Source organism: Parus major, chromosome 1A, assembly GCF_001522545.3.
Source record: "Parus major isolate Abel chromosome 1A, Parus_major1.1, whole genome shotgun sequence".
NCBI classification, from domain to species: domain Eukaryota; kingdom Metazoa; phylum Chordata; class Aves; order Passeriformes; family Paridae; genus Parus; species Parus major.
The window spans coordinates 49,674,017-49,690,775 of record NC_031773.1 but is presented as its reverse complement, the minus strand read 5'-3'; the positions used below and the strand labels follow the sequence as shown (position 1 = coordinate 49,690,775).

General features: G+C 43.9%; 1 protein-coding gene across 1 annotated transcript in view; it reads right to left on the bottom strand.

Annotated features, from left to right (window-relative positions):
- Positions 1-935: 935 nt before the first annotated feature.
- The window catches only part of MYH9 (myosin heavy chain 9), a 69,898-nt gene continuing 54,074 nt past the window's right edge, over positions 936-16,759 (bottom strand). Inside the window, exons 22-41 of the mRNA XM_015628283.2 lie at positions 15,915-16,121; positions 15,294-15,431; positions 14,668-14,791; positions 13,718-13,889; positions 12,920-13,132; positions 12,344-12,488; positions 11,662-11,868; positions 10,588-10,692; positions 9,188-9,340; positions 8,582-8,830; positions 7,875-8,087; positions 7,003-7,215; positions 6,487-6,648; positions 5,676-5,804; positions 5,243-5,331; positions 4,913-5,036; positions 3,655-3,863; positions 3,140-3,248; positions 2,660-2,832; positions 936-2,507 (exon numbers count right to left, since the gene is read on the bottom strand). Of these exons, the coding sequence (XP_015483769.1) occupies positions 2,390-2,507; positions 2,660-2,832; positions 3,140-3,248; positions 3,655-3,863; positions 4,913-5,036; positions 5,243-5,331; positions 5,676-5,804; positions 6,487-6,648; positions 7,003-7,215; positions 7,875-8,087; positions 8,582-8,830; positions 9,188-9,340; positions 10,588-10,692; positions 11,662-11,868; positions 12,344-12,488; positions 12,920-13,132; positions 13,718-13,889; positions 14,668-14,791; positions 15,294-15,431; positions 15,915-16,121 (3,252 nt within the window). The 3' untranslated portion in view covers positions 936-2,389. The remainder of the gene's footprint in view (positions 2,508-2,659; positions 2,833-3,139; positions 3,249-3,654; positions 3,864-4,912; positions 5,037-5,242; positions 5,332-5,675; positions 5,805-6,486; positions 6,649-7,002; positions 7,216-7,874; positions 8,088-8,581; positions 8,831-9,187; positions 9,341-10,587; positions 10,693-11,661; positions 11,869-12,343; positions 12,489-12,919; positions 13,133-13,717; positions 13,890-14,667; positions 14,792-15,293; positions 15,432-15,914; positions 16,122-16,759) is intronic.

Below are 16,759 nucleotides of genomic sequence, written 5' to 3'. Positions count from 1 at the left end.
CCTATGATGGGAAAGCAATTTCTATACAATTTAAAGGGCACACTGGTCTCAGAGATACCCTGCAAGCTTCTGCAAAACATTTTGGAAAAAGACTGAAGTGGCTGAGCCAGCAACCTCCCAGGTGACACTAAGTCCAATCCTGTTTTTAACAGCCTATATGCAGGACATGAGCACAGCAGTGTCTGTACTCCACATATCATGAACCCATATCCAGCCCCTCATGCCTTAATCCCTATCCAGGCTTTCAAAAACTGCATCCAACATAACACAGCTTCTAAAGAAGCTCATTCTCAGCTGACCCTTTATAATGGGACTGCACACTTGTGCAGCAGCACATGGTTAACTCTGCCTGCTCCTTCTGCACTCCCCCCTTTTTTTTTAACTTCTACTTACACTTAAGTTTCTTAATGAGAAGACTTTTCCCCTCCCAACATCTGGTTAGGCAGAAATGCCGCCCTTTGGGGGCAGCAGCCACGTGTCCTCCCCAGGGAAGGAGTTTCCCGTAAGCTGCTCCCTCCCTGCTCCTTGTTTGCCAGCACTGGCCCTGGCAGCAGCCCCTGCTGGCAGCACAGGCCCCTCGTGTGAGTGCCAGCACCTCCTTCCCCATCGCTGCCACCCAGGCCCGGCCCAGCCCCGACCGCAGCTCCCAGCTCAGACTTTCTCAGCAAGGTCTAAATCTCTGCCAGCACAGGATGGGAAGGATGAGCTCAGAGTTAGGAGCTGCTGCTGCTGCACTCCAGCTTCTCCTGCCCTGCCTGTAGGACCAGAATGTACTTGTGACACACTGCAAGGGGCTAGAAAGACCAGAATATGGGCACAAGAAGTTTCTTACTCAATTTCTAGCAAAAACATAACAAAAAGCAGAATTTCTGTGGCTGCACAGGGTGTTCACTGCACCGAGGGAAGGAGAGAAGGGCAACACACACACACAGGACTGCAGCACATGGATAATCTTTATTGGTAACATCAGTGGAGCACCAGTAAACCATTACTGACTGTAGTGGTGACACACAGCTGAGGCACATGCTAAGGCACTTTTATTATATAAAAAAAATTTAAATTCTTCTGTGACAGCAATTGGGACAGGAGACTCCTGCATTAGGGCGCTTCAGGCATACAGTATGGTGCTTCATATTTTAATCTTACTTTGCTCATAAGTAGGTCTAAATGCAGCATATACAATATGGTTAAGAATACAGGTAAATCCAGCAACCAGTGTACGGTGTAGAAAAGTAAAGACTATCTATATATAACCATGGTCCCAAAAGAAAGGCAGTGATAAAGACCTTTATTTTTTTTTTCTTAATTACTTATTACAAGAAATACAAAGGCCTTACATATATCTGTGCAGATTAAAGGGTTTTTAATATACTCTTACTCAATGGTGCACAATAACTAATCCCAACCCCTGGTTACAGAGCAGGTGCAAGAGGCTTGGACATGTCAATAAGAGGAATTTCCCTCCCCTTATCCCCACCCTCTGCCCACTACCCTATTAAATTCCTCTAGATTCTGTCTATTACCATTAAATATATTTGGTCCCCCAGAGATTCTCAGACAAGCACAAGGACATTGCTCTGCTCCCCCAGCCTGTCATTAACTACTGGTCCACACTACCTTAGATGAAACCGCTCAGAGGCAGAGACACAAACAGGACATCATTGCACTTCAGAAATCTGTCCAGACAGGAAAAGAAGGGAGGAAAAAAGAAAAAAAAAGAAAAAAAAGGAAAAAAAAAAAAAAAAAAAGAAAGAAAGAAAGAAAGAAAGAGAGAGACAACTTTGGCAAGTTCCCCAGGTAAGCGGTCCCAAGAAGAGTTTCCCTCTTCAGTCCCCCCTGGGAACACACGGAAGAAGAAAGGGCAAATTGCCATGGCCAAAGCACACCGTTTTTCCTGAAACTGCTCCCAAACCACATGGGTGGGCAGATTAAAAGAGGCAGAAGTCTGAGGTCACTGAACATGATTGCCGAAAGCAAACAAAGAGGGAGGGGAAAGAATACAGGAAGAAGCTTCCCTGCAGCTAGAATTGAAGACAAAAGGAGATTTACAGCAAAAATAATCTTTCCCTAGCCCCACTCCCTCCAAACTGTGTAAGGATTTACCAGCAGAAATGGCACTGACAGTTCTACCGGCCTTTGCAGTGGCCAAACCGCTGGTCAAATTTCAGAGCCCTGACTCTTTGGCATTAAATCCACAAAGAGGATTAGGAAACTGGAAAGAGGAGAAAACCAGGAACACGGATGCCCGATGGCTCCAGATACACAGACCTGGGCTTGCTCTGCAGATCCCCAGCCAATTTAGGAGGAGAGGGTTTGCTGAAAGTCCAATGGAAGAGGGGAGGGTAGATGGGTCACTCCCTCACGTGTAACCTGGGTCAAATGGGAGGACTTATTCAGTAGCTTTGGCATCACCAGCATCCGCCTTGCCATCCACTTCCTCGTCGGAGCACTCTCCCGTTCCCTTCCTGACCATCCGGCGTGTCATGACGAACGGCAGGTCCCCACGCCTAGGGAAGGACACACGGCACCTCAGCAGTGTTCCACAGAACTCACAGGGAGGAGGTGAGGAAGCACCCCGCCCCGCTGTTTGCTGGGGGCAGCTGCACAAAGCCCGTGCTGCACTGGCTGCCAAGGCATGGCACAAAATGCTCCTCCTTACCTGAGTTTGCTTTTCAGGGAGCTGACTTCTCTATTCATTGCATCCGCTGTTTCGGTGGCATCTTCCAGCTCCCGCTGGAGCTTCCTACGGGATGCATTGGCTCGCTGGGCCTCCTCTTCTGCTTCCTCCAGCTGGCGCTTCAGCTGCTTCAAGCGTATGTTTGCCTTGTCCGCCTGAGCATGAATGGGGCAACAAATAATAACAGCTCAGTGCTTCCCCCAACTTGCAGCACAGTAGCTGGAGTAGCAAAAAAAAAAAAGTGTTTCCAAAGCCCCCTCTTCCCTTACTGAAGGGAACTGCCTAGGACTTGAGAGGTCCTTGTTTTTTCTTTAAAAGAATCACATTTTCATCTTTCTCATCTTGTAGTTATTACGGTGACAGAGAAGAAGAGAAATGCATGGGATGGTGAATGCCTTGGTCATAGGAGGGAAAGCCTGACCCCCCCAAAGACTCACAAACACTGCAGGTCACTGTACCCACCTGATCTTTGAATTGCTCAGCGTTACGCCTCTCATCATCTACCTGTAGCAGGATGTCTTTCAGCTTCTTCTCGGCACGGCGCACCTGTTTGCTGGCAGCCTGGCGCTCCCTGAACACAAACACCAAGGGCTCAGACAACAGCTTATCTCCCACTGTCCCCAGCAAGATCACCTGACCCAGGCAAGTCAGAAGTGAGAAAACCAGCAAAAGTCCTTCTCAGCTTAGGAAGAAAAGAGGATGAGAGGCAGTGTTCCCCAGAAATGACCAAAAGGCTGATGTCACACAGACAAGAGCTAAAGAGGAGCAACAAGCACACCACAGCTACAGTCTTAGGAGTGGTGAAATTCAGAAGTGTGTCTACTGTGACAAACAAGGAAGGTGTGCCAAGATCTTATTTCTGTACTACCCTGTATACCTAGGATGAAGCTCACAACTCAGACAAATCAGATTCAAGAAGAGCTTAAAATCCCAGAAGGGGTGGAAGCTTGTAAAGCAGAGTTTCTCCTAGTACATACTTGGTCTCCATATCCAGCTGCTCTTCCAGCTGTGCTATCTTTGCTTCCAAGGCCGTGATGGTAGCCTTGTACTTGGACTTGACGGCACTCTCCATCTCCTGCAGTTTGAGCTTGAGCTCCTTGTTCTGGCGCTCCATCTGCTGGCGAGCGTTCTCGTTCTTCTGCGCGTTGCTGCGCTCGGCGTTCAGGTCGGCGTTCATCTGATCGATCTGCGCCAAGAGAGAGATAAGGACTCCTCAGCACAGCCAGTGCTCCTGCCTGAAAGGCTCATTTATTTCTCAGACTTCCCTGAGGGTGAGCTGAATACCTGGAATAACTCTGATGCAGAGGGAGCTGTCTGTAGGTAGGACACTTCTCAAAGTATCTTAGTTTACCCAGACTTTCAAAGTAATTCCTTGAATAACAGGTTTATCAACCTACTCTTAGGGCTTGCCAATCACATTCACTGCCCTCTGGGGCTAAGGTCATGGTCTGACACTTAACACAGTAATTATCAGTCTCTGAATTACAAAAATCCTGAGGCAAGTGGATCCAATACATGTGCTTTACTAATTTATTATTTCTTTGCTGTCTATCGACTTCTGTACAAAGCAGCAGCTTAAAAGTACTGTCTGTCAGAGGTAAAAGGGCAAGAACTTGTCTACTTCCAAGCCAGGGCTCTGGCTGATAGTCAACCAAGTAGAGAACTACACTCTCATCTATCAGAATGAATGAGCCCTTTGGAAAACAAATCAGCCCAGCTCCTTTGCTTTGGGAGTGGTAAGAAAACAACATGATTGACTCTCAAAGTTGGGCAGACAAAATATGGCACACAACAGGCAGATCACAATCATGGTTTCTATAGCAGCCTAACAAATTTCACATGTTCAGTCAACTTCAAACAGCGTACAACTGGCAGAAAAGTAAATTTCCGAACACACTGTGGCACCCTTTAGCATGTCAAGTTGAAGCAGCATGCCACAAATCATCTTTCTCAATATCCCTTAGTACAGAAAAAAGGGACTGGGAGAGGGTTGGTTTGGTTTAAAATAAACTTGGGAGACTGTTCCAGCTACCCAATGATTTTGAATGGCCAAAGCCAGTGAGTTAACATCATAATAGTTTTGGCTATTTTCTGTACTGTATTCAGCTGTTTCCATCTTGCTCGCACCGATGGCTTGCTGAGGGTCTGCACTGTGCACAAGGCAGCTGCTGGCACAGTTTGATGATTCACAGACACCAGAGAACCCCCACAGGCCACTACAGCCTGAACAGGTACCTGAAGATTTGCCTTCTTGAGCCGGTCATTGATTATCTCTGTGTTGCCCTGTTCTTCTTCTAACTCCTCCTCCAGCTGAGCTATCCGTGCCTCCAGGCGCCTCTTCTCCTCCATGGCCAGCGCTCTGCAGGACACAGAGTCATGAAAGCATTAAAGCAGCACTGATGGCATCGATGCCTTGGGGAAAACTCACCACTTGTATACAAAATAAGCTCAGTCTTTAGGGACCAGAGGGGATACAGTATGTGCTGCAGTCAACATAAAAATAACAGGCCAAGAAGTGTTTTCTCACAGCAGCTCCTCCTCCCTCAAACAGGGAACATTACTCACCCTTTCCCACTGCTGTTGGCAATCTCATCAGCCAGCTCATCCCTCTCTTGCTGGGCCTGGCGCTTGGCACGCTCAGCAGCTGCAAGTTCCTGGAATGAAAACGAGACGGACAGTGATCCAATAGGAAGCTACCAATTAACGCAGCATAGGAAAAAGGAGTTACTGGTAATGGCTGGTATGGTCTCTAGCATAAGCCAAAGCTAATTATATGACATGGCCTGTTCCCTGTCCACCCCACAGCCTCCTTTGCTTTGCACACTCCTATCACAGCTGTCAGGAAAGGGCCAAATTCTGCATTTCCAATTGGACCTCATATTTGAGCAGAGCAAGAAGTACGAAAGAAAGGAAATAAACACTCCAGCTTCGAGTGCTGCCTGTAGTTCTTGGCTAAAGAAAACAAACCAATCCTTGACTTTGATGCATATTCCATTACCTCCTGCAACTGGATCATCTCTGCCTCCATGCTTTTCAGTTTCTTCTCATTTTCTTTGGCCTGTGCCCAGATCTCGTCTCTGGAAGTACGTGTGTCCTCCAGTTCCCGCATGTAATCCTTCATTTGTGCCTGAAAAGAGAGAATAGAAAGCGATGAATTCATATTAAGAGATGTGGTTTATTTGTTTTACGGGAAACATGGATGGAAAACAGAAATAGGGATTCATTACTTTTCAACAACCACAAAGGTTGCTGTAAAAACAAAAATCATCCTTTTTGCATTTCACAAGTAACATGTAAAAATATCAGTGGAAGCAAACAGGATTGCTTATCTGTGGAAAAAAAGTTTTGGCAGCTAAATGGAGAAGGGAAGGGAAGGTACAGGAAGCTTTCTAGTGAAGCAATGGAATGAACAGTCTGGGGAGGATTTAGTTTTTCCTAAGAACAGGTCAGACAACTGCTTGCTGGAATTTAAAAAGCACAACAGAGCCATCTTGGGGCAGGTGTAGGCCTAAATATTATTTAAGGTCCTCTAGCTTTGCAGCTCTGTAATCCATTCCAAAAACATGGACCTTGAAGCAAGCACCAGAGCAGACGTTGCCTATAGCTTGTCTCCCAGGGGTTAAACAGGCAGATTGGGATTAGAAGGATGCTTGAAATGCCAAAAAATCTTTCACAGTGAACTGCTGCAAGATTCTGCTGCTCTTGTGACACTGATGCATTGTTCTGGCAATGGTGAGGTGAAATCTTACATCCCATTTCCCTGGGTAAAAAACTCTGCCCTGACAGCTGAAACAGCTGCAATGTTTCACCTGCAGTTTGCGCAGCTGCTTGATGGCTTCTTCACGATTCTTGTTAGCAGTGTCTATATGGCTTTCCAAATCCTTCAGGTCCATCTCAAGCTTCTTCCTGGCAGCCACAGCCATGGAGCGCTGTTTTCGTTCATCCTCCAGTTCCGCCTCCATCTCCCGGACCTGTGTGGAGCAGCAGAGGCATCAGAATTTCAGCTCCTTCGTTTCCCAGAACCCACTTTTCACTTTCCCCCTTTCAAAGGCTGCATAAGTGCAAGCACGTGACTTTTTTTCATTCTCCATGGCAGGGGAATGGGGCTGACATTCCTCACTAATAAAGCCCCGTGGATTCCTGTGATAGACAAAGACTATTAGAACAATCACACACAAGGGAGGAAGTCTGTCACAGCTTTGCAATATTGCCTGGAGTATTAACATTAACAACAATCTTTGGATTGGTACTGTCTGTCTGAGTGTCTTTGGACACAAGTGCCTTTGTGTACAGAATGCACTGAGGATTTACAGAGCAGTTCTTACTTGTCTGATCAGCTGTTTCTTCTTCTCTTCATTCTGTTCATCACGGCCCTGGAGGTCCCGGTCAAACTGTGCCTTCATAGCCTGTTGGTTCACCTCTAGCCGCAGTTTGGCATCCTCTGTGGCCTGCAGTTCATCCTCCAGCTCTTCCAGCTGTGTCTTCATCTCCTCCACCTGCTGCTCCAGGGCTCGCTTAGCTTTCTCCAGCTCATGGACCTACAACACAGTACCACTACACGTGAGGTTTCCCCAGAGAGTGCAGACAATTACATCTACCCTAACTGCAAAAAATGGCTAAGAACAACCACTCACATCACACAGGATACAAGAACACTGCACCTGTCCCTGTACTGGGGCAGATGCAAGCTGCCAGTCTGAGCCACAATTACTGTTAGTTCTGGTTATGTGTGTGGAGAAAACAAAAAGCAATTGTTAGCCTAGTCCTGACCTGCTGCAGACTTATCCAAGTGGGACACCTCTGGTTCTGACAGATTTCAAGAAAATACTTCTTAGCCTCTGAATTTATTCTTTTTCTTCAGTACTGTGACATTTTTTGTTTTGAAATAGTGGAGGTAATGTCTTCCACTGCCTGGCTAATTGCTGTATTTTACATATCAGGTTCACACCATACCTTCATCTCTGCCACAAGAACACCAGGTAATTTTCAGCTTTGCCACTGCCTCATTTGGGTAATTTCCAACCCACCTTTACTACTTACTGATGTAATACAAACAACATTCACAAACTCACAATGTATCCATTAACTCTCTACAACGTTCCTCTGTGTTACCACTGGCATCAGCCTTTTGCAGTACAAAAGTAACAGTATCGACTGTGTGACATTTCCTGCCCGGACACTTTAACTGAATACTTACACTTTTCCCAACATCATCCTTTGAGCTCATGAGATCTTCCATCTCTGCACGGAACTGCTTATTGACTCGTTCCAGCTCAGCCTTCTGCTCTATGGCTTCTTCCAGGGCTCTGGCCAGGGACAGGGCCTTGGTCTCCTTCTCCCGGGCCTCTGCCTCAGCGCGGTCCCGTTCCTCCGCGTACTTGGCAGAGATGGTCTTCTCCTCTGCCAACAGCTACAAGAGCACAGCATCAGTATTCTGAGAAACTACTGAACATTTGCTAACAAGGTAAACATGCATCTTTTCATCAGGGCCTTCTTAATAGTGTTCTTCCATGGATAGAAGGAATCAAGAAAATGCAGCTTCAGAGAATGAAGTGTTCCATCCCATCTCTAACTACTGTGCTGACCCCAAGTAAACAAACCTCTGACTTCCTAGGCCTCCAACCTATTATTTTCAACCTTCTCTGAGATGATTTGCAAACAACACTTCAAACTCAATCTTGGTTTTGATATAAATGTTATCCCTTTGGGAAAAAGAACATTGCTTTACTTCCTATTCATAGAACAAAATTAATTTACTTCTATTAAAGCTTTTTCCTCCACTCTACGTGCTCTGCCTTAGTTCAGAAATAAATATGCATTCTCCAAGTGGTATTGCTTAGGTATTCTTAAAGGAGACCTATCAATAAGATGTACTACTGAATGCTTAGAGTGAAGTTATTATACCTGATCAAACTTCTTCTGCTTCTTCTCTAGGTTGGAGACGATCTGCCGCTGATGGTCCAAGTCCACAGCAAGGTCATCCAGCTCCTGCTGCAGGCGGGTCTTTGTTTTTTCCAGCTTGTCATATGCAGCTGTCTTCTCTTCATAACGCTGGCTCAAGCCCTCCAAGTCCTTCTGCAGCTTCTTCCTGGCTTCCTCTGCTGACTCAAGGCAACCCAGACCATCATCCATCTTCTTCTTTGCATCTATTGCCTAAAGGACCAAGATTGCACATGAAACCATATAAAATGTTCTGTGCAGTTTACCAGCACCAGAAGTTTAGGACTTTGAAGTAAAGTGGTCTGCTCATTTCTGAAGGTACCACTCCCTGCTCAGAAAATTCAGTATGACTGAATTCCCAAAGGAATTCCTGGACAGAAATCTACGAGCAGTTCATCCGATTATCATCAGAGACCTCTTCATTTCTTCTCTCACCCAAATTACCCTTACCCAGGAAAAGTTGTGCTACTAGAAGTCAATTCTACATTTAAATCTAACTTCTTTCAAGACACACCTGTACCTATCCTTACTCTCCAAAGGTCACTGATTTTTGGGAAGCAGACTCTGTACCTGTTGCTGAAGAACAGAGATTTGTTTCTCCAGGTTTCTCTTTGCCTCCTCCTCTTCTTCCAGTTGCTCCTTGAAAGCATTCTTCTCATCCTCCATTTGCTTCAGCTTAGTGCTGAGGCTCAATTTGAGGCGAGTCTCCTCCTGCAGCAGCTCCTATAAAGCAAACACCACAGTGGAATTCAGCACCACTCATTGGATTTAAAGGCTCACAATCCTCACCCAACCTCTCCAGGAGTGCTTCTGAAGTTGAGTTTAAGCATGCAACTAACTTCACAGATAAGACAATTGAAGACAGAATTTAAATGACTGCCTTTTAGTAAGTCCATATAGAAACAAAATATTCAGAAGGGTCCTATTCTCTCCTACACTCTAATCGATAAAGTACACACCCTGCCACACAAGCCTTTCTCAGGGCCTTACCACACAAGCTTTCTTGTCCTTTCTCAAGTCCTCAAAGCGTAAAAAGTATTCAGACCCTTCCCAACAACAGCATGACTGTACTCTGCTACGTGTCTCTCTCATATTCCAGTACCAAAGGAACACACGGCAGACCCAAGTGTTCTTGCATGGTTAAAAACAATGTTGGTCTCAGCAGAACTGTACAGCACTGGTCCTTTACCAGCTTTGTCATTTAACATTGCATTGACTGACTTATGCTGCCAGTGCTCGAGCTGAAGGGATCTGTAAAGATTAACCAATCTTCAAACTAGTGCAGAATTTTTATATTGTGCCCTGTCTTTCAGTCTGTTCTATAAAGAGTAGTAAGTAGACAGGTGACTGTTCAAGGCTACTTATTACTGACTACTTCCTTTCCCTCCCAACCTTCTTAGCACTCCATGCTTGACCTTAAGAGTCATATTCTGCTAACTGTAAATGCTTGTTTTTCCCAAAGTGTAAGGCTCAGGATGACTTATTTCCTGAAAAAAATACAAAATTATTTCAATCTATCACTTCCCCAACATCCACTGGGAAATAAAACTTTCTGCTTAATTCGACAAATTTACTGTAGGTCACACACATACATACAGAAACCCTACCAAACACTGGACTACAAAGATCTCAAACAAGAACTTCAAACAAACATTCCAGTCAGTTGAAGCATTAAAATGGTCTCAGAAAGGTGATAGAACAGGACTTCTAAGCCCAAGACAAGCAAAGTCACATATGTTCCACAGGCTGAAGAAGCAGAATGAAGATAACCAGCTTGTTTCTGTAGAAATGCTCTCAACAGCATGCAGTATTTAGCCAAAAAAACCCCCAAAAGACAAAAAACCTCCAAAACAATCCAGACCCAGTCTTTTGAACTGCTGTATAGTCAGTACTTAATGGCATCCGGAGTGATTTCTCCCTTTACCAATTTGTAACAGAAAGACAGCTGACTTGGCTTCCAAAGCTCTCACCTGTGTATCCTGAAGCTGTGATTCCAGAGCAGAGAAATCCTTTGCTAATTTGATTGATTTACTGTCAGACTGGTTCAGAAGACCTGTGACATTGTCCAACTCAACCTGAAGGTGAGATTAGAGTATCAGTTACTGAATGCATCAGCAAGAGGTGACCAGCCATGAGACCTAAGACTGAAAACAGAGGCACCTCTCAACAGGAGGGCATGTGTATAATCTTTCGAGGGATGAACACATCATTTCCACAGTCCCAGATGAGAAGTTGAAAAGAGAATTTTTTATTTCAGATCAGCTCTATTACAACAGCCTTCTGATTTTGGTTGGTTTGGGTTAAGGTCTACATGAGATTTTAGACAGCCTGGTAAGCAACTGTAAAATTTTTTATTAAACTAACCCTCTTCTATTTTATACTATTTTATACTATTTTATACTATTTTATACTAACCCTCTTCTATTTTATACTATCTGCTTCAGTATTATATCTAGAGTCTCAAAATTACATTTTCACGCTCCAAAAGATTATGTATATGCTGGCAATGTTCAACTTTTAATGACATTTAACCCTCCATAAAGGAGAAGGCCAAAGACAATGTTTCATGTCGCTCTAAGGGAGTTGCTGCTCCTTTGAAGAAAGGAGGAGAAATCCATCCACATCTCCCTTGAGCCATCAGCCATGTGACAAAACTTCCAGACACTGAGCTACACAGCCACCTATCTGTGTGTGCCACTTCAGGTGTTCCAGCAGCTGAGTGCTCACAGAGCTGTGCAAACCACTGCCTGCCTTCAGGGGGCACAGACACTCTGACTCCTTGAGCCTTTCAAAACTCAAGCAGCAACTGGTTATTTCATCTTCTCAGGGCTGCTCAAATTCAGTGACATCAATCCAAATATCCTGATCCGGCAATGAGTTACAGAGTTTGTGTAGTCCTTGGGAAGCAAATGATGGATTTGCTGTTTGTAGGAACATTATCCTCAGGAGGAACAGAATTTTTCAACTAGCCATGGGGAGACACCACCCTACAACCTTTTCTCTTGAGCCCTGGGCTGAAGCTAAGGAAAACCCATGCCACTCACCTGCAGTTTGTTAACCCTCTCAGCCAGTTCAGTCTTCACTCTTTCACCTTCTGTAAATTTCACCTGCAGTTCCTGGAGCTGAGCATCCACTTTTTTCCGCTTGTGCTCAGCATCACCTTTGCCCTGCAGAAGAGCCTTCACCTCATTGGACAGTTCAACCTTCTCACTTTCCAGAGCTTGTTTTGCTTTTTCAAGGTTTGCTTTCACCTGAAGGGGAAAAGAAAAGGCATCAAAAACCCCTCAGACTTTAGATATGGCAGGATCCAGTGAGTACATGTTTTTCCAACAAGCAAACTAATGCTGTATGTTTAGCAGCTAAGTTGCAGACTGCTTACTCAGAAAAAAACAAGATGAACAGCCCGTCACTGATAATCAAGAGACAACCTAACAATCAGAGAAGACAACAATACAGAAAACAGTCTTGCATGATCAGATTTCCAAATTAAAGGTTGTACAAGCTAACAAGTGAGAAAAACGTCTTTGCTGTGCAGTTTAACATGCCTAACAGGAGAAAAAAGAATGAATGTCATTCTTTAAAAGTTTTATATATGCTTCATGGAGAAAAACGATCTACCAAGGGAAGAAGAACACATATATGAGTATCATGAACACTTTGTGCTCTTCTGCACTGTCATTTCAGGGAGGTTGACTGCTTTGGCCTTGTGCTTTCTGTTCCACATACCCGTTTGGTTTGTTCTAACTGCTCTGCCAGCTCTTCAATAGCTTGTGAATGTTTCTGCCTCATCTCTTGGATCTGAGCCTCATGAGTCTTTGCCTCATCTTCAAGGGTCTTCTTCAAAACCGTTACTTCTTGTTCTCTCTTTGACCTGCAAGATTCACAAATTCCATTTAGATGCCAAGAAGGGAATCAAACAGAGGTGCATATCCACCTACAGCATCTCTAATGCAAAAAAACACCAAGGTCTCTTTAGGCTATAAAGATACTTTTCAAAGGTAGCACTTAGCACTGCATCCTTCTTAAGTGCAAGCTGGCAGCATCATTTCTGCCTAAGTGGTAACAGCCTGAAAAAGTACCAATGTACCACTAACACTTTGGTTAGGGAGGAAATCAACTTTCTGACATCAGGAGAGGTAATGCATTCTTGACTAGGGCTTGCACACACCTCCTTCTGTAGTCACTGAGGCTGTTAACCAGTGATAAAGGCAAAGACTTGCTATGGTAAGAGACTGAATACAGCAGAATTATTAAAACCAGCAAAACCCAAATAAAGATAACACAGCCCCATGTTGGAGTTACCTCAGCTCCTGCTGAGCAGCTGTAGAATCTAGTGTGTCTTCTAGCTCTGTTTTCAATGCTTCCAGCTCTTCTCCCAGATCCCGCTTCTGTTTTTCAGCTTTATTCCTGAATGCTCTCTCTGACTCCAGGTCCTCCTGCAGCTCAGTGATCTGGGATTCAAGTTCCCTGATCTTCTTCAGGGCCATGTTCTTCTGAGCTGCCTCTTCTTCCACTCTGTATTTAACATAAGGTTCTGGTCAGAGCTAGACTTAAACCATACACAAATTAAGACAACCTGTCCTACCAAAAATAATCAAGAAAAGCTGGTGTTGGTCAGCTCTACAATATTATATTCAGACTTTGATCCATATATGATGTATAAATTTTAAGCTCCATCTCCCAATACTTGAGACAGTAAAATTACCTTAAAGAAGGGGACAGAGAGAGACTGGTAACAGAAGAAAGCAGAAGAGAAAGCACCATTTTACACTGGAAATTGGACACTTTACTGAGTAAATAAATACAGCAACTACCAGAGGTACTGTGTGCTGCTACTACTTTTTAATCCCATATTAAGGATTACTACTCCAGTCAAACGCATGCCGTGTCCATTGCATCCATAGTCTAGTTCTGTACAGAGAATGTAGCAGTGAGCAGCAGCTAAAGAACACTAATGCCAAAGATATGGATCTGAAATAAGCCACAGGCTAAAATACAACATCCACAGATTGCACTTATCCCTATTCACCCTATTCCAAGTGACATACTTCCCAGCCAGGTCCTGGCTGGTCCCTGAACCCTGCAAGGTCAGGTTCTCACCTAGCTAAGGCTGCCTGCAGCTCCTCTTCCTTCTTGGCCAGCTGCATTTTGAGTTCTGCAATCTGAGCCTGCAGCTCAGCAATCTGGTCATGCAGATCAGTGGAGTCCCCTTCAAGCTTCCGACGAGTCTTTTCCAGCTCTTGCCTCTGCTTTTCTTCGCGTCGCAGGCGTTCTAAAGGAGATGGGGACACGTTCAGTTACACAGATGACACACTCAGAACATTGTACAAGCACAGAAAAATAGATCAATTAAAGTAATACTTTCTTTCCTGATAACACAACTGTCCAAACTGTAGCTGGACTGCATTTTTTTTTGTCAGGACCTATCTACTCCATATTTTGCCCTCAAAATGCATCTGGGCAATTTCCCTTCCCCTCACCTTACAGCCAAACCTCCTTTTCCCACTTTCACAGTAACAATGCAAACACAATGCCAGTCTCACGCCATGCAGGCATAAGCAACCATTTAGTGATGCTGAACACAAGGTCTGCTCTCCCTTTACTGGAAATAAACAGGCAGTCTCCAGAAGAATATCATTCTAGAACTCTGAAGAATTTGTGCAAACAGGCTATCAGAAAAAGCACGAACCCTGAGAGACTGATGCTGCTGGAAGTAGAAAAGTAAAGACACTTCCACAGCTGGAGAAGAACCAGCTTCTCTTCTCCATTGGCCTGGCTGCTTTGGAGAGGATTTTTATTTAGATCTAGGGCTCAGCTGACAAGCCACATAACCTTCAGCCAGACAGAGCACAGTTCTATCAAACTGATCAATAGCTTACACACTATAGACTGTTTTTTAACCCTTCAGAAACTCAGGAGGACTAAAACTCTTTCAGAAATAAAACTGAAGTTCAAAAAAAATTTTAATGAGAAACCACCTAAAACTAATTAGGCAAGGTCTTTATAGGATCTATCTTAAAAAAAAAACAACAACCAAAAACCAAAACCACCTTCAAGGTCTGTGATCATGGCCTCATGCTTATTCTTCAGTTTGGCTAAACTCTTAGATTTTTCTTCTTCCTCTGTAAGGTTTGTGGTAAATTCAGACATTCTGTCTTCCAAGAGTTTCTTTTCCTGCAGAATTGAGAAGGCAGAGTCAAAAGAGTTGCTGGAATTACAGGGTATTTTTCTAGCTCTGATGCTTAGAAATGTCAATGTCATGAGTGACTACTCCTACTATGAGGAAATCCATAAAGAAAGAAATCCTTTCAGGATCACAAATAGAATTCAAGTAAATTTGAAGTTGAATTGAAATTAAAGATTTGTATATGACAGCCCTTTCAAAACTGAAATGGAAGTCTGTTCATAAAATAACTTGATACTGTTTGGCATAACAATGCATCAGAAAATGTTTGCTCATGGATCATTATTTAGTGAAGGTTATTTAAATATCATACAATACTGACTGAGAATACAGTCACGCAGTTACCTTCAAAAATTCAGGTCAGAATTCTCAAAGACAAGACTGAATTAATTAGTAAGTTTCCCTGTAATAAGGGTGTCAGCCTGTAGTGGTTTTCTCCAAGAGACTCACAGGTGCATTTTTAGCTCATGGAAGAAGATGCAGGAGTCTTACCTTAGCCAATTTGAGATTCTGATCTTCCAGAACCAACACATCTTCTTCCAACTTCTTCAATTTGGCCTCTGTGGTAACTTTTTCTAGCTGCAGCTTCTGCCTTGCACTTTCCTCTTCCTCAAGCTGCTCCTCTAGCTCCTTTACAATACCCAAAGAAAAGCAAAGTATTTGTCAGTGTTCACTAATCCATGGAACAGGCACAGTAGCAAAATTAGAATGGAAGGCTTCTTCACCCTTCCTTCGAAGTATTATCAGTGGTCCTAGATTGACATCTCTGCCATGACTTAAAGCAACAGACTATATGCCAACCAACATATTTTTTAGCAGAATAAACAATGTTATTTTGTAAGGAATACTACCATTCCTAAAATAAAGCAAGGACTTGTCTAATTATTTGAGAAGTTGCCATCACCTTCAAGAATGGAACAGCTCATTCCAGATAACTGAATGCCTCAGGCTCAGGACCAGAACAGCTGTGCTCTATTGCTCTTTAAACAGATGGATTTTCCTATGCCTCTTTCCCCCTTCTCTCTTTCATATCCCTCCAAGCTGAGGCAAAAGAACCATTCTGATACTTTCTATCCTCTTTACTGACAAGAGACACCATTCCCAAGGCATTACCTGGATGTTCTGCTGCATTTTCTTCTTTTCTGCCTGAAGGTGTTGACACCGTTCTTCCTCTTCCTCCACCCTCGCTTCCAGGTCATGACATATCTCCTCCAGTTCTTGTTTCTTGGCTGTCAGGCGAGCTCTTATCTCCTCTGCTTCAGCACACAGTTCAGTTTCTGCTTGCAACTGTTCCTGCAGCTGCATCTTCTCTGCCATTAGCTACATTGGATGCAAAGCCAGAAGTAAGACAAGCTCCAATTTACCAAAGCACTTAGCAATGTGTGTTAAGTGAAGTTCTGTGCTCCTCCATTCCAGTTAGTTTTAAACTTTTCTTTCCCACAGTTAGTTTCAAACAGCAGTCCCCTGCTGTTAGCTGAAAGCTAAATATCAAAACACAGTTTTAAGTGTGTGTTCTCCTTCACAAATCAGGTGCTGCAACTACAAATTATTCACAAATTTCTCAAGACCATATCCAGCTGAAATACGGATATTGTCTATTTCCCCTCACAAAAGTAACAAATAATTATCAGCCCTACTGAAAAAAACAACCTTGCTCCAACCTTGTGTGTTCCAAACATAAATGATTCCATTCATGACAAGACTGAATTTAACCAGCTTGCTCTAACACTCAGCCAAAGGAGACTTTTTTCCCTATAATAACTACAGAAGGGCAATAGGTAATCACTGTACAAAAAGACCTGCTGCAGGAAATGAGCTGCAAGAAGGGCAAAGGAAAGTGAATGAGAGGCAGCCAAGCCATGTTCCAGCAAGCTGGAATCCTGCAGTTTGTCCATCAGACCAAGAAAGCAAAGGAGGTGCTCTCAAGCAGTTGGACAGATGGAGAGAGAACAATTTTT